At 37.5% G+C, this 27,867-nt stretch overlaps 1 protein-coding gene across 6 annotated transcripts in view; it reads left to right on the plus strand.

The window, feature by feature from the left end:
- SORCS1 (sortilin related VPS10 domain containing receptor 1) overlaps positions 1–27,867 on the plus strand; it is a 766,642-nt gene that overhangs the window by 621,103 nt on the left and 117,672 nt on the right. For all 6 annotated transcript variants that reach the window (XM_043988103.1, XM_043988104.1, XM_043988101.1 and 3 more), the window contains exons 15-17: positions 301–418; positions 2,023–2,153; positions 16,599–16,712. In XM_043988103.1, coding sequence (XP_043844038.1) covers positions 301–418; positions 2,023–2,153; positions 16,599–16,712 — 363 coding nt within the window. The remainder of the gene's footprint in view (positions 1–300; positions 419–2,022; positions 2,154–16,598; positions 16,713–27,867) is intronic.

A 27,867-nucleotide genomic window follows, 5' to 3' on the forward strand; every position in this document is an offset into this window, starting at 1 on the left:
ACCAAAGCAAATGAGAAAGAAAAACATTCACCTTTTGGTGACACTTGATGAGCAACGACCACCCTAAATTGTGGTTCTCTTTCTGAAGACTTTAAAGTACCTAAGTGTATGGCTCTGGGGACAAGGAGCTAGTGTTAGCTAGTGGCAGCCAGAACAGAGGGTTGACCTTCGGCTGCCTGAGAGAAGTCAGTATGGAGATTATAGTATAGTAGAGACTGGGATCCTAGAGGTGATAGTCATTGACCCAATGGGAGGCAATATTTATTGATGTTATAACCCATTTATATCTGTGCTCTGTAGAGTGTTTGGACACTTCAGCCATCGTTCTGAATGGCAGCTGGTCAAAGTAGACTACAAGTCTATATTTGATAGGCGGTGTGCTGAGGAAGACTACAGACCTTGGCAACTTCACAGCCAGGTGAGTGGAAAGAGGGCTGTAGCTGAAACTTTGCCTAAAGTTGAGGAAAGATGCACCAGTTCACAGAGTCATCAGACTTGTATATTTCTCTTGACAGATAGTAGTGAGGGCATATTTCCTGTCTGGTGCTTCCATATGTGTTTTGTGTTCCACAGGAGTGAACAAACTAAGCCTTTATAGCTTGTTGTGAAGTCATTTCTGTTTTTATTGTGCTGAGATATAATGAGATAAAATTCAAATATGCTTGGCTTAGACTTACAACTCAAAATGAAATACCAACTCAGCACCAAGATCCAAACATAATTCATCTGGGCATGCCATCTGACTATGGGAGGGGGATTAGAAAGGAGAGCTTCAGCCTTATCCAACAGCGCAAAAACAGACATAAAACAATGATATTAAACTGGATAAGTGGAACCAAAAAAGCACTATTTTATTATCCTAATTCCCTTGTATGGTGCAATAGCTTTCTGCTCCTTTCAAGATAATTTAGGTGCAAGGAGTACAGACTTATTAATAAGGAATTGCCCTCATATCCAGGCCATGATTACTCATCTCATACAACATGATCCCTTCCTCTTCTGATCTCTGTAAGCAGAAAAAATTCTATGGGTTCTACAAGAGACTAAAAAGAATCTTACTGTAAAATCATTGTTATATTTAGGAATCATGAAACATACTCCAAGTACAATCTAAGTGATATATTTGCATATAAATGCTTTACAGATTCTGATAAAGCGAGTTATCCCAATGAAGGCAGATAGAAATGAAACTTTGCTCTGAATTTCTAGTCACTAAGAAGGTGGTTTTGATGGTATGGTTGTATTGAGTTTCAAAGATGATTGGATCACAAGTTGTGTTCAGAGGCTACAAGATGTAATCATGGTAGATTTTAATATGACTGGTATATCTCCCTTTGCCATACATTGTAATTGGGCTGTTTTAACTTTTTTTTCTTATGTGACTATTTTTAAGAGTACTGCACAAATTTTTCTCATTATAATGGAGGGCATGAAGTTATTGACATGATGTTATGTGGTCAGAGATGTAACAATGGGTCATAAGGGGATTGCACAAGTCCGAAACATGTCTGCATGATCCTATGTGACCCAATTCATTCAGCTTTTACATCAGGGTATAGTCAACATCTTTGTTCTTACTACTCTCCAAGTGTATTTTGGAATATTTTTGTTGCTTTATAATGTCAGATTATTGGAAATCCCCTTTTGAGATTGGATTCCTTTTGGAAATATAGCAAGGTCCCTATTAGTATGAATAATGAGTCCTCTGAAATGGCTGCATATATTTGAATTCTACTCTTCAAAGTTCTACTTATATAAAATATGTTAATTGTATCCAGCCCACTGGAAATATACAATGTGAATTCAAATAATGCAACCACTTTAGGGTTGTTATAATTGTTTGCAATAATTAGGATCTAGCTATACCAATTAACATTCTTAATTAAAAATCAATACCACAAACTCTGTAACTTAATCCTATACTGAAGTTTTAAAATGCCTGTTCAAGCTAGTCGGAACTCTATTGTACTATTATCAGAAGTGGGTAGCATAATTATTTAGGATCTTTGTTTTTCTTCATAGGGAGAGGCATGCATTATGGGAGCCAAGAGGATATACAAAAAGCGTAAATCAGAGAAGAAATGCATGCAGGGAAAATATGCGGGAGCCATGGCATCTGAACCATGTGTCTGTACAGAGGCTGACTTTGACTGGTGAGTTTTCCCTCTCCTTTTCAATGTGTTTGCATGTTCAGTATACCTTTTGTATGAATGAAGTATAGGCACAAAGTAATGTCAATTTAACATATTTATATATCTGTTAGATACACTAGCATTATTACAATGCTTTAGGGTCTATGAAATGAACTGCATTCCTCAGAATGCATATTGTTGAGAAAAGGATGTAGGGTAGAGTAAGGCATTGTCCTGGATGTGCTATTAACCACTAACAGGAAAGTAGAGAGAAGGGTTTTAGTGTTCATAATCGTGGGGTTAAGTTATCTTTATCCCTTTCTTCTTAGGATAAAATTTTTCTAGCTTATATTGATAATGAAGAAGAAGATGACACTACAAATACCTAAAAAGGCTTTTATATCTCTCTCCTCTCTTAAACAGATCTCTAAATAAAGCTATCTACATGCATTACCTCTACTTGCTTTCCTTCTCATCCCCATGAAATCTGACTTGTGAGTTCAGTACTTACTCAAGTGAAACAACTCTTTCCAAAGTTAACAGTGATCTTTTTTTTTTTCTTTGTGAGGCTATTGGGATTAAGTGACTTGCCCAGGGTCACACAGCTAGTAAGTGTCAAGTGTCTGAAGCCAAATTTGAACTCAGGTACTCCTGAATCCAGGGCTGGTGCTCTATCCACTGTACCACCTAGCTGCCCAACAATCTTTTAATGTATAGATCTGAGGATCTCGCCTTCATCATTCTTTTCCTTTCTGATGTATGACATTGTTGAACATCACTATTCTCTTGGATACTCCATCCTCTCTTGATTTTTGTAATGCTGTTCCCTCCTCATACTCCTACATCTCTGCTTGTTTTTAGTTTCATCATCCATTATCTTCTCTCTCTCTCGCTCTCTCACTCTCTTGCTCTCTCGCTCTTGCTCTCCCTCTCTGGCTCGCTCTCTCTCTCTCTGGCTTTATCTTTATCTTTCTCTGTCTCTCCCTCTGTCTCTCTCTCTCTCTCTCTCTCTCTCTCTCTCTCTCTCTCTCTCTCAGTTCCCATGCATTCATTTATCATTTCTATCCAGATGACTCAAAGTTATATATCCTTCCATGCCCCTACTTTTTCCTGTGCTCCAGTCTCACATCAGTAAACACCTATTGGCCATTTCAAATTAGCTGCCCTGGAGACATCTCAAACTCAATATATCCAAAGCAGAGCTCGTTAGCACCAATGGTAGATTATGCCTAACACATGTGGCAAGGAATTAGCTAGCTTAGTTGTGGTTCTGTCACTTATTTTTGTGATTTTCCTCTTTCCTTGCCTTAATTTCCTCATCTGTAAAAATAAAAAAAGTTAAGATAGGCCATCTCCAAGATCTCTTCCAGCTCTATATACCATCGTGCTATAGTCCTTTTACATCTTTATTACCCAATTCAATGACTTTTTATAAGTCTTCATCCTCCTTGAATGCTCTGAAAAATTTTAGTCTATTTACTATACGTTCCTATTTTAAATCTTTTCTTCCTTGACTTCAGTAACATTGCTCTTTCCCAATTCTTCAAACCCTTTATCATTTCCTCCTTTGTCTCTTTATCTGGTTCATATTCCCTTTTTATTCACTAAATACTAGAATTCTCCAGATTTTTGTTTTAGTGTTCTCTGCTCCTCATCTCTTGTGACAATCTCATCCACAGTCATGGCTTTAACTGTCCTATCTATGTTAATGATTTTTATACACACACACACACACACACACACATATATTTATGTGTGTATATGTGTATCTGTGTATATGTCTGCATGTATGGCTGCATGTGTATGTATATCCTATCTCATAAACTCCAGACCCACCTTTTTAAAGCTGTTGGATATCTGCATTGATATGCCACTAAAATCTCAACCAGCTTGTCTAACATAGAATTTATCATCTCACTTTAGCCCCCCCCAATTTTTTCTTGTGACCCTTCTGATTTCCTCATTTTTATTAATGCCACATCACTATCCTCGCTACTTAATCTTCAGATCTTGTTATCACGTTGACCATCTCTATGTCCAATCCTTACAGCCTTCAAAAACTAAGTCCTTTTATTTCTATTCCTGAACTTTCTCTCCTATTCTTTTTCATTTAGTTTAGTTTAGACTCTGAGCATTTGGCGGGGGCGGGGGGGGCAATTGGGGTTAAGTGACTTAACCAAGGTCACACAGCTAATAAGTGTCAAGTGTCTGAGACTGGAACTCAGATCCTCCTGAATCCAGTACTGGTGCTTTATCCACTGCGCTATCTAGCTGCCCCTAGATGCTGAGCATTTTTGTTGGACCCATTGCATCATTTCAATAGTCTTCTAGATGGCCCCTCTACACATAGTCTCTTCTCCTCTAATCTATCATGCTAATAACAGATTATTATTCCTGAGACATTACTCTGATTATCTCACCTGATGACTGCTCCCAAACCTTCTGTAGTTCCCTGTAGTCTAAATAACATTCAGACTTCTTATACTGTAATACAAGGGCCTTGCTGATAGGGGCCTCCGTTGACATTTTTAGCTTTGACTTACAGTACTTCTCTATTTGTAGTCTGTGCACTTTAAGGAAAGGGAACTACTCCCTATTTACTTACCATTCCCCTAAAATATTTTCCTGTCTCCATGTTTTTGTTCATACTATTCCTTCCAAATATACCTATATAACTCCTACTCATCCTTCAAGTCATAGGTCACATGATATTGCTTCCATTAAGACTCCTGTGATCCCCTTGATGGAAATTGCTTTCTCTCATTGTACTCTGTTAGCATTTTATACTTATCTTATTAAGCTTTCACATATTGACATCTATTATATCCATTTGAGTTCATGGCTTTTCTCTCCTACTAAAAAAATAAGCTCTGCAAGGTCCTTGACTGATTTATTTCTCACAAGGATGAATTCAGTGATTAACAGATGGAAGATACTCAAATACTCATCGGATGACTATACATGAGGGTGTATAGTTTATGTGTATATGATTATGATGGGTACATATGTTTGTAGTATGTTTTTATAACATATGTGTGTATATATGTGAATATAGTACATATTCATGATGTATGTGTACAATATTTGGGGATATAATACATGGATATATAGTACCTCCTCTGGTTTATACCCTTTATTAACCCTCCAAGATTGGGTTTATAGGAGTGTTACTACCAGAGGATTAAAGGTATTCTATGGGTCTCCATTCCTCATGAACTACCTGTGAGTTTAAATTTACTGTGCAGCCAGTTGATATAATTATCCCAAAGCAAAAGCATTTCTTGGAATAGCATAGCATGACCAATAATAACAAAGCATTCCCTCATGAACTTTGTACCTACTCCCCCATAAATAAGTATAGTTTCAGTGAGAAAAGTAGGCAGAATACATATAGAATACAAGTAATGGAGAGACACATGCTCAGAGAACACATGTGGCCAAGACTGTTCACATCTGCAATGCTGCATAGCCCTGATGCCCTTTCTCTTCCAGTTGTATCATCAGACTACTGGGTGCTGAATCACTACTGGAAAAATAACTTAGTTTATCTCCCTGAATTTGCTTTTCTTTTCACCTCCTCCTTTACCTGCCAGGGTAATTCTTTTTTGTATTGCAGAGATGATTCTCTGTGAAATAAGGGAGATGATTTTTTTTACTATCTCTTTAGAATAGAGTGTGTATCATATTTGAAGTGCTGCCAGGCTCTACCTGGAATACTAGAATGACACGTGTAGATTGGGGGAGAGGGAGGCACAAGCCATGATGAGTGTTGTTGATCCATTAGCCAGCAAATGGTTAGCATCCCTAAAATTCAATCACACTGATTGAGAAAACTTTTCCTTCCCCCATAGGAGCTACAAAATATGCTTCTTTACACTTGATTGTTTCTGGTACCTTCTTATATCCTGCAGTTGAATCATGTGGCCTAAAAGGCATGGTGTTGAAGTTTGGAGAATGAATCACGAGTGATCTTCCTTAAAATGAGGTTCCAGGAAGCATTTACCAATGTAAGAAATGGGCTTATAAGGACAGAGGGAGAAAGCAGCTAAAGCATAGTGGGGAAATCTGCAGAGTCAAGCTTGGCTGGTCAAGGCTCTTCCTAAAAATATGATACCACAGCAAACTTATTTTTTTTTCCTTTTTGAGCCTCGGTAAAGTTTCGAAGACTACAAAACATAGGCAGATTTCCATTGAGCCATCAGAGGAAATTCACATACTTGTGAATTTAGAGGTTATGACATGGCCAGCTTGAGGTTTTTTGGTTTGTTTTTTTTTTTCCAGTCATGTTTATTCATGTAGATATCATTAGGGAAAGGTTCATGCATTAGTGGGAACAATGGCTTCAATCACTTCTTTAAGTTAGTCTACTCATCCCTGTACTTGGCATTTCTTCATATTTACCTATAAAGCTACCCAGCCCATACAAGGAGGATTCAGGGGAGTAAGACGTTTAATTCTCCCTTTAGCTCATCCCCCAAACCAAAGCAAAGAGAAACTTCTGATTCTTTATTGAGAGGATTTTTTTTACTGTGCCTGATGAAACTCGTGATCATTCACCTCTAGTTACCTCCTGTCCTTTTCAGTTTCTATGGGGATTTTTTTTTTCCTTTCAGAGACTAAAGAAAGTCAGTGTTTTCAGTGGTCCATAAAACAATGATAATTATTATAGTCACCTTCATCACTCTCCCTTCCTGCTTCTCTATCCTTTTCTCCTGCCCTCCCTCACTCTATCTTTCTATTCTTGTCTTTTCTCTCTCACTTTACTAGAATCTCTCCAGAATGATAATTTGTGCACCAACTCCTAAACTCATCTGTAGCCAGCCTTCCTTTTGTGTTCTAATCTAGTGAGATGAGAGTGAATGTGTAGGTGGGGAAAATGTATAGTAGTTTTCTCTACACATAGGGTTATCCTAACTGAATTACTGAAAAAAATGTTTTGGAAGGTTGGACTGAATGACTTCCTTGGGTACCTTCCAATCCTCTGAGTATTTGTGGTTCTTTGTTCTACTATCATGAAATGAAAGGTCATCTCTCCCCTGATTTTCACCTGGCATGACCTTGCCTGCCATTTCCTAGCATTTGTCAAATAAACCCTTGAAAGGAACACAGGGGCTCCTATATACAGTCATATAACCCTAGGGTTTCTGGAGTCAGTGAGTTTATTTTCAAGTCTTCTTACCCATACTGTTTGGAATGTGGTACTTGTTCCAGCTGGTCCATGCAGAATTCCAAATATCAGGTGCCTGGCATTTGCTTCTTCAGCTGAGCTTGTACCTCCCCCTCCCCCCAACTCCCATGTACCATTCCTCATAGTATTCCAGGATGAGCAGGTTCCCTGCCACACCAATGAGCCAAATTATGCTAATATGAGGTGATCGTACCTGTGTTGTGAAGGCCAAATTGCAGGCAGCAATTTGTTGTCATCATCTGTGCCCTGGGCTTATCCTTCCAAAGCCAAGAAGCATGTTTGATTTCAGGTCATCCCTTCCCAGGTTCTCAGAGGCAATGGGGATTCTGGAACCTACTTGGAGAGGAGTTGAGAAAAGTACATCCATTTCCATCAACGGACTGCTAATATCAGGAAACCTGGCTGGGCAGAAATTGGTGCCTAACATAGGACTTTTTCCTCAGGGGAGGGCTCCACATTCTCCTGAAGCCCTTTCGGTTTTAGGCTATTGCTTTGAAGCATATGGTATGAATACAGACAGCCTTGGCTCAGCTTAACTACATTGATCCAGATGTCTTGGAAGAGCAACCAGAAGATGTTGACAGTAATGTTTGTTTTGCCAGCCCCACACTGAGGCTATTGGACTGAACCACACTTTCCACAGCGGAAGCTCAGATGCTTTCTACATGATTCTGTCTCTTTTATTTACTGCCTTTCAACCAGAGGCAATTTGCTTAACCTCTCTGAACCTCAGGAAAATGAGGGAATTGTTCCCTAAAGTCTATATCCATTCTGAATCTTATGATCCTCTTATCCTTTCAGCTGAACTGATAATCTCATATCCTGGGTATTTTACTGCCACCTTGGAAATTGCATATCTGTAACAAGCTTGTCATTAATACTTAGTTCCATAGAGATTTAATTGTAGGCCCTAAGGGACTTTGTTTAGTGAAGATAATTTGGTTGCTCCTAAACTCACCAGACTTGCTTTGTATGTAGCAGGAAAAACTTGGCTTTTACAAGAATAAGAGAATCATTTCCCCAGTTCAGTCCCTTGGTCCCAACCAGGCTTCTATCTCTGTTGGCATTGCCAGAGAATATCTTAATAGCATCAAATTCAGGAGTTTAGATACATACTCCCAGCCTTCCTCTGTGACATGAAACAAAGTCTCTGTGATAGTAACACCATTATCATGAACATGTTATTTGAGAGTGGTCTCAGAAAATTGTTTCAGGCAGGGGGTGAACCTGTGATATAAATAATTGGTCATTAATTATCCATTGGTACTCTGTTATAAGATCTCTACCATTTTCTCAGAGCAGGAGTGGACACTTGTGTTATTAGTTGGGACAAACATGGCAAATGCCTTCCTATATGCCTTCCCAGGATAAGAGGCATACCAATAGAACACCCAAAACAAAGCAAAATAAAACACACATATTCACATACTTCCATATGAAGGGAAGATACTGGCTAGGTACAGGCAGCTCACTGGAGCCTATTTATCCAACTGAAACAATGGCCCTACCTTTTTTCTTCTCTCTTTCCTTGTGCTTTCATATTCTTTTTTCTTTCTTTTTCTTTTTTTAAATTTTTATTTAGAATTTTCCCCAAGTTACATGTAAAAAAACCCAATTTTTTTCACATTGATTTTTTAAACTTTGTGTTCTAAATTTTCTTCCTCCCTCCCCCCTCAACCCTCCCTATGAAATCAAGCAATTCAATATAAGTCATACATGTGCAGTTATGCAAAACATCTTCACATTAGTCAGGTTATGAAAGAAAATAGACAAAATAACTTTAGAAAGAGGACCTAACAAATAAAATTATACTTCAATCTGTATACAGATACTATCAGTTCTTCCTCTGTTGATGGTTTGCATTTTTCATATGTCCTTCTGATCTCATCCTGCTCATCATTTCTTTCATAGTTTCTATTGCTAACTGTATTACCCAACATCTTGTTCCCTGCCCTTGATATTTACTCTATTTTCTATCTTCCTTTATCCTTTCCCTTCTTAAAAGTGTTTTGTTTTTTACTGCCCCCTCCCCCAATCTCCCTTCCTTCCTTTGCCTCTCTCCCTCCCATCCCCTTCCCCTCCCACTTTTCCTCAGGGAAGAATATATTACTATACCCACTTGAGTGTGTATGTTATTCCCTCTTTGATCCAGTTCTGATGAGATTAAGGTTCACTCACTCTCCCGCTCCTTCCCCATCTTCCCCTCCACTCCATAAGCTTTTTCTTATTTCTTTTATGTGAGCTACTTTTCCCCAGTCCACCTCTCCCTTTCCCTTTCTTTCAGTGTACTATTACCCCTTAACTTTATTTTAAAGATGTCATAAAAAAGACATTATCATGCGTCAGCTAGGTGACACAGTGGACAAAGCACCAGCCCTGGACCCAGGAGGCCCTGAGCCCAAATCTGGCCCCAGACATAAGGCACCCCTCCCTGCCTGCTCCACCCCCCCCAAAAAAGGATAAACAAAAAATAAATTCTTTACAGATATCATCCCTTCATATTCAATTCACACCTGTGTCCTCTGTCTAAGTATTTTTCTTTTATCTGCCCTAATACCGAGAAAGTTCTTATGAGTGAGAAGCATTATCTTCCCATATAGGAATGTAAACAGTTTAATATTTTAATATCCCTCATGATTTCTTTTTTCCTGTTTACCTTTTTATGCTTCTCTAGGGTCTTGTATCTGAAAGTCAGATTTTCTGTTCAGTTCAGGTATTTTCATCACTGAAAGTCCTCTTTTTCATTGAAATCCCATTTTTCCCCTGAAAGACTATACTCAGTTTTGCTGGGTAGGTGATGTTTTGTTTGTAGTCCCAATTCCTTTGCCATCTGGAATATAATATTCCATGACCTCTAATCCTTAAATGTAGATGCTGCTAGATCTTGTGTTATACTTACTCTGGTTCCACAGTATTTCAATTCCTTTTTTCTATCTGCTTGCAATATTTTCTTCTTGACCTGGGGGCTCTGGAATTTAGTTATAATATTCCTGGAAATTTTCCTTTGGCATCTCTTTCAGGAGGTGACCAGTGGATTCTTTCAATTTATATTTTACCTTCTGATTTTCAGATTATTTCTCCTGGATCTATTTTTCTGGTCAGCAGTTTTTCCAAGGAGATATTTCATATTGTCCACTTTTTTTTTTAATTAGGATTTGCTTTACTGTGTCTTGGTTTCTCATAAAGTCACTAGTTTCCGTTTGTTCAATCTCAATTCTTAGGCAGTTATTTTCTTCAGAGAGTTTTTGTCTCTCTTTTTCCATTTGGCTTTTCAAGCTGTTGACCTTTTTCTCATGACTCTCCTGCATTGCTCTCATTGCTCTTTCCATTCGTTCCTACCCGTCTCTAAATCTTCCTTCTATTTTTCCTTCTTTTTCTTCAAAGTCCCTTTGGAGCACTTCCATGGCCTGAGACCAATTTGTATTTTTCTTGGAAGCTTTGGATGTTGCAGCTTTGACTTTGTTATTATTTTATTCTGAGGGTGTATTCTGATCTCCCTTTCCCCCAAAGAAGCTTTCTATGGTCTGCTGCTTTCTGTGCTTGCTCATCTCGACCTGGAAGCAGATATCTGATTGAAATCTGATTCTCTAAGGTCAGAAGCTTGGCATGCCTGTACCCCTCCCTCACTGGGCTGCCACCCCTTGAGTCAGCCCACTGATTCAGAACCTGGGTGCTTTGCCCCAACTCCAGCAGAGACTACAGCCACTTCACCCCGGCCAACCACCAAACCCCCTTACCAGTCCACAAGCCAAGGCTCAGAAGAAACTGCTGGTGCCAAAGACTCCAAGGCTCTGGAGAGCGTGGTCTGTCTTGGTCTGGGTCTGTACCACGTACTGAACCCCTCTCTTAGCCTGAACAGCAGGTGATCCCAGTCACCTAATTAAGCCATATTTGACAGGAAAATGGTCTCACCCTGTTCTTCTGTGGGCTAGTCTGCTCCGGGAGTTTCCTTATGACATTATTTTTGGAGTGTGTGGATGGGTTTGTTGGGAGCTCAGCGGAGTCACACCCTTTCCTTCACCATCTTGGCTCCACCCTCCTGCTTTCATATTCTTTCTACCAAATTGTGATGGTTAGTTATAAGGGAAGCATTAGCTACATGAACTTTTTCTTTAATACTTAATTATACTGAGTTATTGCCTCCAGTACAAAGAAACACATTTTTCCCCAAGTTCTCACTTCTCAAGTTCGTTCTCCTTACAACTGCCACATTTATATTTCTGAATCATATGTCTAACCCTCTCATTCTCTTGAAGGACCTACAGTGACTCCCTATGCAACTCTCTCCAAACTTATCAACGATCTCTTAGTTTCCAAATCCATTGGCCTTGTCTCAGTTTTCACTTTCCTCTGTCTCTTTGCAGCCTTTGGCATTGATTACCCTCTCCTCCTTGATGCTCTCTTCTCTGTGGGTTTTCATGACAACTCTTTCCTGATTTTCCTCTTACCTATTAAGTAACTCTTTTCCACATTCCTTTGCTGGATCGTCATGCAGATTATACCCTCTATCCATAGTTGTGCTACAGGGTTCTGTCCTGGGACTTCTCTTCTCCATTTACACAACTTTACTTGGTGATCTCATCAAATCCAATGAGCTTAATTACCATATCTATGTCCAAGTTACCTATTCTGCCCTAACCTCCTGTTGACTTCTAATCTCACATCTCCAACTGCCTTTCAGACATCTCAAATTGGATACCCAGTAGACCTCCTAAACTCAACCTGTCCAAAACATGATTCATTGTCTTTCTCCCTAAACTCTTCTTTCCCCATTACTTTCCCTATTATTGTCAAGGGAAATTGTATCCTCCTAGTCCCCCAGGCTCATATTCTAGGCATCCTCCCCAATTCCTCACTATCTCTCAGCTTCATATTCAATCTTTGGCCAAGGCCTGTTGATTTTACTTTTGCAACATCTCTTAAAAATGTTCCCTTATTTCCTCTGATACTTCCACCAGTCTAGGTTATGCCCTGACCACCTAGTGCCCAGACAATTGCAATAATGTGCTGATAGTCTGCCAGTAGCTTATTTGTACATATCTGCTTCTTTGTTGTCTCCCCCATTTGATTGCTAGATTCTTGAAGATAGAGACTGTGTTTTAACTCTTTTTCTATCCATAGTTCCTGGCATCTAGTAGGTGCTTAATAAATATTTATTGGCTGACTGACCATGGCTTCTAGCAAAAAATATAACCTTCACTATTTGACATTAAAAATCCTTCACAATTTGGTGACGTCCTGCTTTTCTAAGCTTATTCCATGTGATTGCCTTTTATGCTGTATATTATAGAGCAGGGTTTCTCAAACTTTTTTTCCAGTCTTGATCCCTTTTTGCCTAAGAAATGTTTACACAACTACAGGTATATAGGTATATAAAATAGGAATACAAACCTTTTATTGTTGCCAAATTTTTTGACCCCCACATTCAGTTACATGACCCCATATGGGGTCACAGCCCATAGTTCAAGAACATTTGTTCTAGATAAGCTGGCATATTCATTCTTACTTGTATTAGACATTCCATTTCCAAAATATGTGCATTTGCATAAGCTGTCCCTCTCCCCCATGTCTAGCATGCACTACTTTTCCCCCTATTCTGTCCCTTAGAATCCAGAGATTTCTTCAAATATTAACTCAAAGCCCAACTTCCACAAGAGCAGTCAGTTCCCCAAATTACTAATGCCTCCTAAAAGTACTTTTTGTATATTTGGAAATGCTTTATCTGTATAAATGCCACCCCCAGTAAACTGAAAGTTTCTTGAGGGCTGGAACTGTTGAATTTTTATATTTGTATCCCCAAAATAAAGCCCAGTGCCTGGCAAAAAGAAATGATTAATGAATAACTGAATTAAAGGATGAATAATCCAGGACAGGAAATGTCCTTTTCCTGTCCCATTCAGCCACATTCCCTTTCCTGTTGTGTTAACACAATGAATGTTTATCAGATTGTCTTTAATATATTACAGTCCTTATTGAACCTGCCTGAATTTTCAGTTCATTATAGGTACAATGAGTTCTCTTGCTTTACTCACCAACTTTCCTAAAGTAGGAAGTTCTTTTACTTGTCCTAAAATCACCTACATGGAAATTTCATCTCTATCTCCTAGTTTTGAATACATCAGTCTGGATAGCTGGTCATTTTCATTTCCTTCCAGGAGACATTAAAAGGGCAAATAACACAGTGGTAAATAAACCATGGACTATAGAAATACATAGCCTACAGAAGATTTGAATAAAATGTAAGGTCAGTATGAAACAACAGTGCAATATAGTAATTTAAAAATAAGGTCTTAAAGTACAGTGAGAGACATGGCTTCCAGAATGTAAGAGGTGCTAGTCCTGCTGTACTGAATACAACTGGAGAGGTATTTTAATTAATGGTGACCACATTTCAGGAAGATTTCTGACTAGTTGAAGATTATCCCGACAGGAAGATATCTAAGATTAAATGTGCCATGAAGACTAATGGCATATAAGAATCAGTTGAATGAACTAGGACTAGTTAGTCTGGAGAAGTGATCATTATGATCTCCAGGTATTTGAAGATTTGTCATGTGCAAGAAGAAGTGGACTTGTTTTTTTATGTTCCCAGAGGGCAGAACTAGGCAGAAGGGGTAGAGGTTGCATACTGGCAGTTTTAATTTCAATGTAAGGGATAATTTCCTAAAAATGAGAGCTGTCCAAAAGAGGAATGGCCTGCCCCCAGAGGTGCTATATTTGCCCCTCAACAATCAGTCAATAAATAGACATTTATTAAGGACCTACTATGTGCCAGTCACTGTGCTACATGCTGGATCATTAGGCATCTTTAAGTCAAGGATAAATAACTCTTTCTTGGATGACTCTTTGATCAGTTATGGGTTGAATTAGATGACTTCTGAGTCTCCCCTCCAATCCTGGGACATTCTGTGATTCTATAATTGAAAGCAGAGATTTGTATCACTAATTTCAGCTCAATATAAGAAAAAAAATTCTGACAATTAAAACTGACCCAAAATTGAATAAACTACCTTGGGAGATAATGAGCTTCCTCATGCTGCCTATTTCCAAACAATAATTAGATAATCTTTTTTTTATTTTTAACATGTAGTTATGCCTCAGGTAAAGATTGAACTACATGACTTTCTAAAGTCTCTACTGATTGTTCCATTATCATTTGTGCAATCCACAGAAGAATAGTAGATGTTAGATAAGTAATTGTTTTCTATGGATGTATCTAGTCATTGCAATGAGATTATAAACTCATAGAGGTCAGAGGCAATAATTTTTATTTCTTTGGTAGCCCACTGAGTAAATCCAATAATTATTCAATTAATAATGATCAAATATGATTCTTTATTATTATTATTTGTGGGACAATGAGGGTTGTCACTTGTCCAGGATCACACAGCTGGTAAGTGTCAAGTGTCTGAGGCCAGATTTGAACTCAGGTCCTACTGAATCCAGGGCTGGTGCTTTATCCACTGTGCCACCTAGCTGCCCCCAATATGATTCTTTAAGATAATATTTTAACTGTTCTAAAGAACATACTACAGGGCTCTTTGCCTTTATTCAGGACATCCCCCATGCTTAAAATGTAAACTTAGTCTCTATCCCAACTTTCCTATATAATCAATGAATAAGAATTTACTAAGCAGTCTTTGTGAGGGGCACTGGGGGTGTGAAGACAAAAATGAAACAGACCCTGTTCACAAAGAACTTGCATTCCATTATGGAAGCAAAATGTGCATAAATAAATTAATTGAAAAATCAATACAGGTGGTGCAGCCAGGTAGTGCAGTGGATAAAGGACTGGCCCTGGATTCAGGAGGACCTGAGTTCAAATCCAGCCTCAGATACTTGACTAGCTATGTGACCCTGGGCAAGTCACTTAACCCCAATTGCCTCACCCCCCAAAAAAATTCAATAGAGGGTAAATGTATTGAAATTTTACCAATTTCTTAATGCTGACTCAACGTCTGGCCCCAGTGGTTACCATTTGGACCACAAAGCCTCCTTTTCTGCTCTACTTGTACCCAAATCAGAAGTTTTCTCTCTTTCACTTGAACTCCTAGAGCCTTATGTACCTTTCTTGTGGAATTTAATGCATGTTACTTTTTTCTTTTTTTTCCATATAAATATTTCATTATTGTCCACTTACATTTATAGATAGTTTTCAACATTTGTTTTTATAAGATTTCTAGTTTCAAATCTTTCTCCCTCCCTCCCCCTCCCCAAGACAGCAAGTAATCTGATATAAGTTATATATGTACAATCACAATAAACATATTTCTGCATTAGACATATTATGAGAGAAGAATAAGAGCAAAAAGGAAAAACCTCAAAAAAGAAAAACAACAACAATAACAAAAACAATAGAAATAGTATGATTTGATCTGCATCCAGATTCAACAGATCTTTTCCTTTTTTCTGGATTTGGAGAGTATTTTCCATCATGAGTCCTTTGGAAATATCTTGGACCATTGTATTGCTGAGAAGAATCAAGTCTATCACAGTTGATCAACACACAGTGTTGTTGATACTGTGTACAATGTTCTCCTGGTTCTGCTCATCTCACTCAGCATCAGTTCATAATGCATCTTACTCTTAAAATTATTTTGTTATATGCATCTCATAATTCCTGATAGATGTGTTCTAAAGAGAAAATGATGAAGAGACCTCAAAACCATGCTATATAAAAGAATTAGATGAAAGGACTTGGGATATTAAGCCCAGAAACAGTTTTATCTTTAAGCATTTCTATCATGTGGAAAAGAGATTAGATTCATTTTCTTTGGACCCAGAGAATCAATGGGTGAAAATTACAGTAAAACAGATTTTATCTCAGCATAAAGGGGGGGAAAGCTTCCCCCCACCTCCACAATTAGAACTGTCCCAAAGTGGAACTGAAAGCCACCTGAGCCTAGGAGGTCTTTGAAACAAAAACTGAATGACATATTTTTTCAGTGAAAGGATGTTGTTGAATGGGTTCATTATTTTCATTATGTCTTAGATTGGATGAACTCTGGTCTACTGCCTGTTCTTAAGGGCAGGGTCAAAATTATAGATAGATAGATAGACAGATAGTTAGATTAGAGAGAGAGAGAGAGAGAGAGAGAGAGAGATGTATATTTGTATTTGTGCCTCTGATACCTAGCACCAGGCTTTCCACATAGTTGCTCCATGTTTGTTGAATGAATGAGCCAGTGAATAATGAGATGTATCACTTGACTTAATTAAAAAAAAGACATCTATGGTTGTGTGTCTGAAAGGATTTCCATCTGCTCTTCCCTTCACAGTGACTATGGCTATGAGCGGCACAGCAATGGCCAGTGCCTGCCAGCATTTTGGTTTAATCCATCCTCCCTGTCAAAGGATTGCAGCCTGGGACAGAGTTACCTCAACAGTACTGGGTGAGTGGGCTAATGGGATGCCCTTGAAAAGCTGACCTTTGCTATGTTAATTCCGAGTGTGGAAGACTGGCTTCTGATCAAAGGGTGTTTGAAGACTTTTTTCAGTGTAACATAATTTCTCTGACTTTGTCCCTTTTAATAATGCAGCAATGCTTTTGCATTTATAGTGCAACTTTCATCTGACAATTATCAGATCCTTGTTGCATATAAAGGAGTGTGATGTGATCTCTGGGTAATCATTGTAATAAATAATTCTTTGCATAGATCCGATACTATCACTTAATCTCTGCTGCCACATTTTATCCTCTCCTCAGTCCTATGAAATAGGTAGAAGAGGTGGGCTTATCCCTATTTTCCTTATCAACAAAGAAGTAACAGAGAGGCCTGGTGATTTCTTCAAGGTCACATAGCTAATTAGAGAAACGTGTCTCCCTGAGCCAGCCTGGAGGTCCCCTATGGCTGAGGCTGAGGCTTCTTGAGTTAAGAAGAAAAGAATGTCTTTAGTCAGGGAAGTTCTTGTCACAGAGGAAACCAAAAGTTACAAGCCAGTCATATAGAGATAGAAATCAGTTACCTGAGTCATGAGTTGCTAAGCAGAGAGGTCTAAGCATGAAGAAGCACTATTAGACAATCACAGTTTTCAATGAACTTGCAGATAACATAATCTGGGTCATGCAAAAATAAATAAGTAAATGGTGGGAGAAGTAACATTTAAGTTTTGCAATGTGCATAATCCAACCAACAGCATTGCATGTTATGCACATGTTTGCATGTTTGCTTAAGCTCTGAAGTTTGGGGCTAGTCCAGTCTACAGAGAAAAGAATGCACAAGGAGAAAAAGACTGGTTCTTAAGACTTCTAACTACTGGTCTTCAAGCTGTTAAGGGCTAAAATTCTAGCTAAACTGTCTAAAATATCTAATGAGTGGTCGCCAATAAATTATAAGCTTTAGCAAGAGTTAGACTTTTAAGCATTTATTAAGGAGAATAAGAATTTGATAAAGAGAGAAGAAAGGCCTAGATTCCTATCTATTAAAGGGAGAGCGCATTTCTAGCTGCCTTCTCCACCAGCATCCCCAGGAAAAAGAGTGAGACCGAGCCACCAGTCTCTTCCTTCTTCCTCCCACTTCCTGACACCAAAGAAAAGACTCCTGGTCTTGCCCTCAAAGACCTTCGCTTCATGGGCGGAACTCTTCTACAGTAAGTCTCCAGCAGGTGGCGTCATTCCAATCGTTACAAAGCATATGCTGGAAAGACAAGACTTAAAGATTAATTGTTGGGGACATTAAAGACAAAAAGTCTTGTTTCGAGTACACATTGAACAAGAAGGTTTATAAGTTTCATTTACAAATCTGAGATGTGATGTTCAGTGAAAACCTGTGACTCAGTTTCTGGATTGTTGCTCACCCCATTAAACTACTCAGGTGCAGCCAATGTAAAGTAAACTAGTTTAGAACAAAACCAGATTAAATCAGATGTGCATTACTCTGAGGGAAAATTAGAAGGTGGCTAATCTTTTCAGAAAATGATTATTTTACACAAGGTCTCAGTCAACATGTTCTTTAAACAGCAAACTCTCCCCAAATACTTAAAAAAATACAATTTCCAGAAAACTTATTTTTTTAACAAAAAAGACTTGTAGATTCAATTTATAGCAATTTAATATATTCCTTTTCAGGGTGTAATTTAAGATTCTAAATGTGCATTCTAATCTGTCCCCCCAGTTTTGGGGGAAACTGACTAAAATCACTGATAAAACGAGTTTAGGTTTTTAAGGGTTTAATGGAAAATAGAAAGAAAAAGATTGAGAACAGAATTCCAACAGCCTGGCATTCCTATCTTTCCTCAAATTTCCTGTGAAGTCCTCTGCCACCACCACCACCAAGTCAGGAACCCAAAAGCCCCAGCACTCTCCGCGCAGGCTCCCTCTCCTCCTTCCTGTCTCCTCCCAGAAAATAGGAGGCTCCTCAAGTTGATTGGCTGGTAGCCTTGATAGACAGCACCCATGAGCAAACATCATTTCCTGATGCCAAGGAAAAGCCACAATGTCTCTGAGGCATTTTCCTCATGGTGGAGCTTTCCCACAGCAAGTCTCCAGTAGGTGGCATCATTCCAATCATTATATCAGTAACGTTCTATTCCTTAAAACAAGGTACACCCATAAAATGGTATTCTAAGTGACCCTGAATTTATACTTCATCACAAGACATTAAGAGGACCCCTCATCAGACTGTATAGTACTTTCCCTTATTTTCATTATTATGGGATATCCCCTGGAAGAGCCTGATATAGGAGGAATTAGCCCACTTGTTTACAGGAAGCTATTGGTTTTATGCCCCTTTTCCAAGATTTTCACTCATAGCATTGGCAGTGTCAAGTACATTGGGAAATGAGGATTTATGTTTGAGCTCAGCCCTTGATAAAACACCTGCCATCGACCTCAGAGTCATCATTTTAACACACAAGTGCTGTCAGACTGGAGCAAGAGCTAGAATGCCCTATTGATCAGTGATTGATTTCTTCCTGGCCAGGTACTAGGCACTTCAAATCAAGTGATCATTAGTTAGGACAGAGATCTAAAATTATTTACTTTCAGAAAGGGCTTCCTTGCTCCATTTCTACCAGCAACCAACTCAAGGTCTTTTTAAAAAAGGTGTAACGGAAGGGGAAAACTCTGCTTTTTCTCATGCCAATACATTCCTGGGGCCTGGAATTGTGCCTGGGGCCCATGCTGTGCCAAGGATGTTATGAACTTGCTTTCAGTCTTTAGCATTGGGCCTGGGCTCTGCTACCAGTAACATTGTCCAGTAACCAGGAACATTGTCCGATGAATTAAAAATGAGTTATTACCTCAGGCCTCACATTGAGGAGAGGAGGATAACTTAGTTCTCTATCAGAAGAGATGTGCAGGTGACCTAAATGAGAATTGACAGTGAATTTGCGACACTTGTATATACTAAGATGTGTAGGGTTATGCGTTCGTTCTGCTCCTTCTCTCCATTGCTCATGGGATTATGGATTTAGAGCTGGTAGGGACCTTAGAGGCCATCTAGTACAAATCCCTTATGTTACTGATAGGGAAACTGAGGCCCAGAAAGGCTAAGTGACATTCCCAAGCTTATACGGCTAGTAAGCCCCAGAAGCAAGATTGGAACACGGGTCATCTAACTCCAAATCCAGCGAGCTTTCCTTTGTACCACACCGAATCTTCTAAATGTCTGGCATTATGTCAGTCTATAAATATGGACCAAGAGACACATTTACACATACTTTTGTCCAGTACAGTATTTCTTTTCTATTGTTTCCGAACCAGATAAAAAACGTTGTATATAGTAGAAAAGCTTAAATTAAGAAATCGACTTAAGTACAATCTAAGTGCTGAATAATGCAGGATTTCTTCATTTCAAACAACCTGAAAGGGCCTTCTCCAGGGGGCAGCTTTTTTTCTAAAATTAGCTTTGTGATCATCCCAGGAGCCTTCTCTAAATGAGTTAAGGATGCTATTCAGAATATGTGTACATAGGTATGTGTATATGTACATGTATGTGCATACACATACACATTCATATGTGTATATACATAAATATGTGTGTATGTATACACACAAATATACAATGCACACATGCACCCATATATACATACATACATACATACATACATACATACATACATACATACATACATACATACATACATACTTATTTCTGTGGTATTTCCAGAGAGGCATCTCTCTAAAGAAAATGCTAAGCAACCAATGAGAAATTTATATAGCAAATTGACTGCTCTTCTGGGCTCTTGTTTAATAAACAGTGGAAATATTTACTGAGGGATTCTGAGAAATACATATTATCAACAACAGATCCAGAGGGAACTATTGCAAAATGATTTTCAGTATGTCAGTGGATTTCCCTAAATTGATGAAGATAGAAACCTATCCACACTTTCTCATTCTAGATAACTCTCATTTTTAGTGTCCCACAAATTTTCCACTAATATATCTCTTGATGTTTTATGGGTACCAATGACATGGATGGACAGTCACTTATGCCCCATTCCCCTTTTCTCTTCATGGATTTTTGAAAAATAATATACTTTATGGCGTTTGATATACAAACCTCTTTATATACTTATCCTATTTACCATGCACATTTTCATTGCCTTTTGATTGAGTCATAATTTTGATTCCTTAAGAACTGTGATAATCTATGATTCTAAAAATGTAGCATCACTTAACAATGTGAAAATGGAAAATATCTGGGATTTTCTTCCTATGGGGAACTCCCAATGCAGAAAGACCTTACAAATGTAGATTGATACCTCTTCTGCAACATAATTTTACTCTCAGAAAGTTTCATTGATCTCTCACAGGTTAAGTGACACCTAGGGAATAACAGACTTAAAAAAAGATATGATAAAAAAAAAAAGAACTGTGGAGTATAGATGCTGATCGAACCATACTATTTCTTTTGCTTTGGGTGCTGTTGGTTTTTTTTTTCTATTTTGAGGTTTTGCATCACTGCTCTGATTTTTTCTCTTGTAACAGGATTAATGCAGAAATAGGATTAATGTTATTATGTGTATATATATATATGTGTGTGTGTGTGTGTGTGTGTATATATCTATATGTATATAGATATATAGATATAACCTATATCAGATTACCTGCTGTCTAGGGGAGGGGGGAGGGAGAGGAGGGAGGGAGAAAAATCTGAAATTGTAAAGCTTGTATAAACAAAAGTTGAGAACTATCTTTACATGTAACGGAAAAAATAAAATACCTTATATGTAAAAAAAAAAAAAGATATGATAGTAGTGTTGTTTTTCTTTTTTCTCCCCCTCTTTCTTTTATTTCTGTATTTCTTTTTTTTTTCAGGGCAATGAGGGTTAAGTAACTTGCCCAGGGTCATACAACTACTAAGTGTCAAGTGTCTGATGCCGGATTTGAACTCAGGTCCTCCTGAATACAGGGCTTTTGCTTTATCCATGGCGCCACCTAGCTGCCCCTGATAGTGGGTTTTTGTTTTTTGTTTTTTGATAGTGTTGTTTTGATGGAGATTCTTAGTGACATTGTAAATGCCACAATTTTCCAAAGTCAGTCTCATCTTTTTCTCTTATAAGGTTCTGGGGTTAATCCATTTAATACCTAGAGCATTAATCCAAGACATAGCATGCCCCCAAGGTCTTAGTGCAGTTTTAATTATTTAAAGACTTCAGAAGTATAAATACTACATATACATTTTTAATTATAGAAGTATTTTATTATTTTCCATTTACATGTAGAGATAGTTTTCAAAATTTGTTTTTATAAGATATCTTGTTTCAAATTTTTCTCCCTCCCTCACCACCCTCACCTCCTCCCCAAGACAGCAAGTAATCTGATATAGGTTATATATGAACAATAACATTAAACATATTTCTGCATTAGTCATGTTATAAGAGAAGAATCAGAGCAAAAAGGAAAAACCTCAAAAAAGAAAAAAACAACAGCACCAAAAACAAAGGAAATAGTATGGTTCAGTCTGCATCCATATTCCACAGTACTTTTTTCCCCCTGCATTTGGAGAACCTTTTCCATCATGAGTCCTTTGGAATTATCTTGGACCATTGTGCTGCTGAGAAGAATCAAGTCTATCACAGTTGATCAACACATAATGTTGATAATACTGTGTACAATGTTCTCCTGGTTCTGCTCATCTCAATGATTATCACTTCATGCAAGTCCTTCCAGGTTTCTCTGAAATCTACCTGCTCATCATTTCTTCTTTTTTTCCTGATAAAAGTATTTTATTTTTTTCCAGTTACATGTAAAGACAGTTCTCAACATTTGTTTATACAAGCTTTCCAATTTCAGATTTTCTCCCTCCCTCCCCTCCCCTAGACAGCAGGTAATTTTATATAGGATATATATAATACATATATGAAATAACATTAAACATATTTCTGTATTAGTCATGTTATAAGAGAAGAATCAGAGCAATGAAGAAAAACCTCAAGATAGAAAAACAACAGCACCAAAAACAAAAGAAATAGTATGGTTCAATCAGCATCTATACTCCACAGTTCTTTTTCTTTTTGGATTTGGAGATCTTCTTCCATCATGAGTCTCCTGGAACTCTCCTGTACAATTGCATTGATGAGAAGAATCTAGTCCATCACAGTTGATCAACACACAATATGGATGATACTGTGTACAATGTTCTTCTGGTTCTGTTCATCTCACTCATCATCAGTTCATGCAAGTCTTTCCAGGTTTCTCTGAACTCCTCCTGCTCATCATTTCTTACAGCACAATAGAATTCCATTACATTCATATACCACAACTTGTTCAGCCATTTCCCAATTGATGGGCAACCCCTCAATTTCCAATTCCTTGCCACCACAAAAAGAGCACCTATAAATATTTTTGTACATGTGGGTCCTTTCCCCTTTTTTATGATCTCTTTGGGAAAAAGACCCAAAAGTGGTATTGCTGGGTCAAAGGGTATGAACAGCTTTATAGCCCTTTGGACATAATTCCAGATTGCTCTACAGAATGGCTGGATCAGTTCACAGTTCCACCAACAATGCATTAGTGTTCCAATTTTCCCACAGCTTCTCCAACTTCCATTATTTTCACTTTTTGTCATATTAGCCAATCTCATAGGTGTCAGGTGGTATCTCAGAGTTGTTTTAATTTGAATCTCTCTAATCAATAGTGATTTAGAGTATTTTTTTCATATGGCAATAGATAGCTTTGATTTCTTCATCAGAAAACTACCTGTTCATATCCTTTTACCATTTCTCAATTGGGGAATGACTTGGATTCATATAAATTTGATTTGGTTCCCTATATATTTTAGAAATGAGACCTTTATCGGAAGTACTAGCGGGGCAGCTAGGTGGTGCAGTGGATGAAGCACCAGCCCTGGATTCAGGAGTACCTGAGTTCAAATCTGGCCTCAGACACTTGACACTTGCTAGCTGTGTGATCCTGGGCAAATCACTTAATCCCCATTGCCCCGCAAAAAAGTTAAAAAAAAAGAAGTACTGGCCATAAAAATTGTTTCCCAGCTTTCTGCATTCCTTCTAATTTTGGATGCATTGCTTCTGTTTGTACAAAAACTTTTCACTTTAATGTAATCAAAAACATCCATTTTGCATTTCATAATATTCTCTATCTCTTCTTTGGTCATAAACTGTTCTCCTTTCCAAATATCTTAAAGGTAGACTATCCCTTCCTTTCCTAATTTACTTATGGTATCACCTCTTATGTCTAAATCATGTACCCATTTTGACCTTATTTTAGTATAAGGTGTAAGATGTTGGTCTATGCCTAATTTCTGCCATACTATCTTCCAGTTTTCCCAGCAATTTTTGTCAAATACTGAGTTCCTATCCCAGAAGCTGGAGTCTTTGGGTTTATCAAACACTACATTACTAATGTCATTTACTACTGTGTCTCCTGTGCCTAGCCTATTCCATTTACCTCCACTCTATTTCTTAGCCAGTACCAGATAGTTTTGATGACTCCCGCTTTATAGTAAAGCTCCCGGTTTGGTACCCACCTTCCTATGCATTTTTTCCATTATTTCCCTTGATATTCTTGACTTTTTGTTTTTCCAGACGAATTTTGTTATTATTTTTTCTATCTCTATAAAGTAATTTTAGGTAGTCTGATTGGTATGGCACTGAATAAGTAAATTAATTTAGGTAGAATTGTCATTTTTACTATATTAGCTTTGCCTTTCCATAAGCAATTGATATCTTTCCAATTATTTAGATCTGATTTGATTTGTGTGAAAAGTGTTTGGTAATTGTGTTCATAGAGTTTCTGGGTTTGTCTTGGCAAGTAGATTCCCAAATATTTTATATTATCTACCATTATTTTAAATGGAATTTCTCTTTCTATCTCTTGCTGCTGGACTTTGTTGGTCATGTATAGAAATGCTGATGCTTTATGTGGATTTATTTTATATCCTGCTACTTTGCTAAAGTGGTTAATTGTTTCAAGTAATTTTTGAGTTGATTCTCTAGGATTCTCTAAGTATACCATCATATCATCTGAAAAGACTGATAGTTTTGTTTCCTCCTTGCCTATTCTAATTCCTTTAATTCCTTTTTCTTCTCTGATTGCTAAAGCTAACATTTCTAGTACAATATTGAATAATAGAGGTGATAATGGACATCCCTGTTTCACACCTGATCTTATTGGGAAAGTCTCTAACTTATCTCCATTACATGTAATGCTTGCTGATGGTTTTAGGTAGATGCTGCTTATTATTTTAAGTAAAGCTCCACCTATTCCTAAGCTCTCTAGTGTATTTATTAGTAATGAGTGCTGTATTTTGTCAAAAGCTTTCTCTGCATCTATAGAGATAATCATATGATTTTGGTTAGTTTTCTTATTGATGTGGTTGATTATGTTAATAGTTTTCCTAACGTTGAACCAGCCCTGCATTCCTGGTATAAATCCCACCTGGTCATAGTGTATTATCTTGGTGGTCACTTGCTGTAATCTCCTTACTAATATCTTATTTAAGAATTTAGCATCAATATTCATTAGGGAAATTGGTCTATAATTTTCTTTCTCTGTTTTGGCTCTGCCTGGTTTGGGTATCAACACTATATTTCTGTGATAAAACGAATTTGGTAGAATTCCTTCACCTATTTTTCCAAATAATGTATACAATATTGGAATTAATTGTTCTTTAAATGGTTGGTAGAATTCACCTGTAAACCCATCTGGTCCTGGGGATTTTTTCTTAGGGAATTCACTAATGGCTTGTTCAATTTCTTTTTCTAATATGAGTTTATGTAAAGATTTTATTTCCTCTTCAGTTAACCTGGGCAGTTTGTATTTTTGTAAATATTCATCCATTTCATTTAGATTGTCGAATTTATTGGCATACAGTTGGGCAAAATAATTCCTAATAATTGATTTAATTTCCACTTCATTGGTTGTAACATCACCCCTTTCATTTTTGATACTGGTAATTTGGTTTTCTTCTTTCTTTTTTTAAATCAAATTAACCAATATTTTATCTATTTTATTGTTTTTTTCATAAAATCAGCTCTTAGTTTTATTGATTAATTCTATAGTTTTCTTGCTTTCAATGTTATTAATTTCTCCTTTAATTTTCAGGATCTCTAGTTTAGTATCTAATAGGGTATTTCTAATTTGTTCTTTTTCTAGCTTTTTAAGTTGCATGCCCAATTCATTGATCTCCTCTTTCTCTTTTTTATTCATGTAAGCATTTAGAACTATAAATTTTCCCCTAAGCACTACTTTGGCTGCATCCCATAGATTTTGGTATATTGTCTCATTATTGTCATTCTCTTGCATAAAGTTATTGATTGTTTCTATGATTTGTTGTTTGACCCATTCATTCTTTAGAATGAAATTATTTAGTTTCCAATTTTCAGTTTACTTTTCCGTGGCTCTTTCTTACATGTAATTTTTATTGCATCATGATATGAGAGGGATACATTTACTATTTCTGCCTTTCTACATTTGACTATGATGTTTTTGTGCCCTAATACATGGTCAATTTTTGAAAATGTGCCATGTACTGCTGAAAAAAAGGTATATTCCTTTCTATCCCTATTCAGTTTTCTCCAGACATCTATCATGTGTAACTTTTCTAGTATTCTATTCACCCCTTTCACTTCTTATTTATTTTTCAGCTAGATTTATCTAATTCTGAGAGGGGAAGATTCAGATCCCCCACTAGTATAGTATTACTAATTCCTCTTGTACCTCATTGAACTTCTCCTCTAAGGATTTGGATGCTATACCACTTGGTGCATACACATTTAATATTGGTATTGCCTCATTATCTATAGTACCTTATAGCAAGATGTAGTTTCCTTCCTTATCTCTTTTAATGAGATCTATTTTTGCCTGTGCTTTGTCTGAGATAAGGATTGCTACCCCTGCTTTTTTTACTTTAGCTGAAGCATAATATATTTTGCTCCAGCCTTTTACCTTTACTCTGTGTGTATCTCTCTGCTTCAAATGTGTTTCTTGTAAACAGCATATTGTAGGATTCTGGTTTTTAATCCACTCTGCAATTCGCTTCTGTTTTATAGCAGATTTTATCCCATTCTCACTCACAATTATTATTACTAGCTGTCTATTCCCCTCCATTCTATTTACCCCCTTTGTACTTTCCCCCCTTCTTTCACCCTATTCCTCCTCATCAATGTTTTGCTTCTTACCCCTGCCTCCCACTATCTGCCCTCCCTTTTTATTACCCCCTTCCCTTTTCTTTACCCTTTTCTCCCTTGCTTTTGCCCTCCCTTCTATCAGTCCCCCCTTCCCCTTCCCCTTTTACTTCCATAAATAATAAGCTAAGTCTCTTTATCCAAATGAAGGTATATGTTATTCCCTCTTTGAATCAATCCAATGAGAGTAGGGTTGAAACAATGTTCACCCCTCCCTTTGTTCCCTCTATTGTAATAGGTTTTTTTTTTCACCTCTTCATATGATGTAATTCACCGCATTCCTCCTCCCCTTTCCTCTTCTCCCTATAAACTCCTTTTTTAACCCCTTAATTTCTTTATGTCATCACATCAAAGACAATTTATATTTATGCCCTCTGGGTATAATCCTTCTGTTTGCCCAAATACATATACAGTTCTCAAGAGTTATAAGTATTGTCTTCCCGGGTAGTGATGTAAACAGTTTAATCTAATTGAGTAACTTTTTTCCCCCTGTTTACCTTTTTAAACTTCTCTTGAGTCTTGTATGTTAAGATCAAATTTTCTTTTCAGTTCTGGTCTTTTCAGCAGGAAACCTTGAAAGTCCCCAGTGTCATTGAATGTCCATCTTTTCCCCTGAAAGAGAATGATCAGTTTTGCTGGGTATTAGATTCTTGGCTGCAGTCCAAGCTCCTTTGCTTTCCAGAATATCATATTCCAAGCCTTGCAGTCCTTTAATATTGAAGCTGCTAGGTCCTGAGCAATCCTGACTGTGGATCCATGATATTTAAATTGTTTCTTTCTGGCTGCTTGGAGTATTTTCTCCTTCACGTGATAATTCTGGAATTTGGCTACAATATTCCTTGGAGTTTTCCTTTTGGGATCTCTTTCAGGAAGTGATTGGTGGATTCTTTCAATGACGATTTTATCCTCTGATTCTGTAATATCAGGGAAGTTCTCCTTAATAATTTCCTGGAA

This window comes from Dromiciops gliroides, chromosome 2 (genome assembly GCF_019393635.1).
Source record: "Dromiciops gliroides isolate mDroGli1 chromosome 2, mDroGli1.pri, whole genome shotgun sequence".
NCBI classification, from domain to species: Eukaryota; Metazoa; Chordata; class Mammalia; order Microbiotheria; family Microbiotheriidae; genus Dromiciops; species Dromiciops gliroides.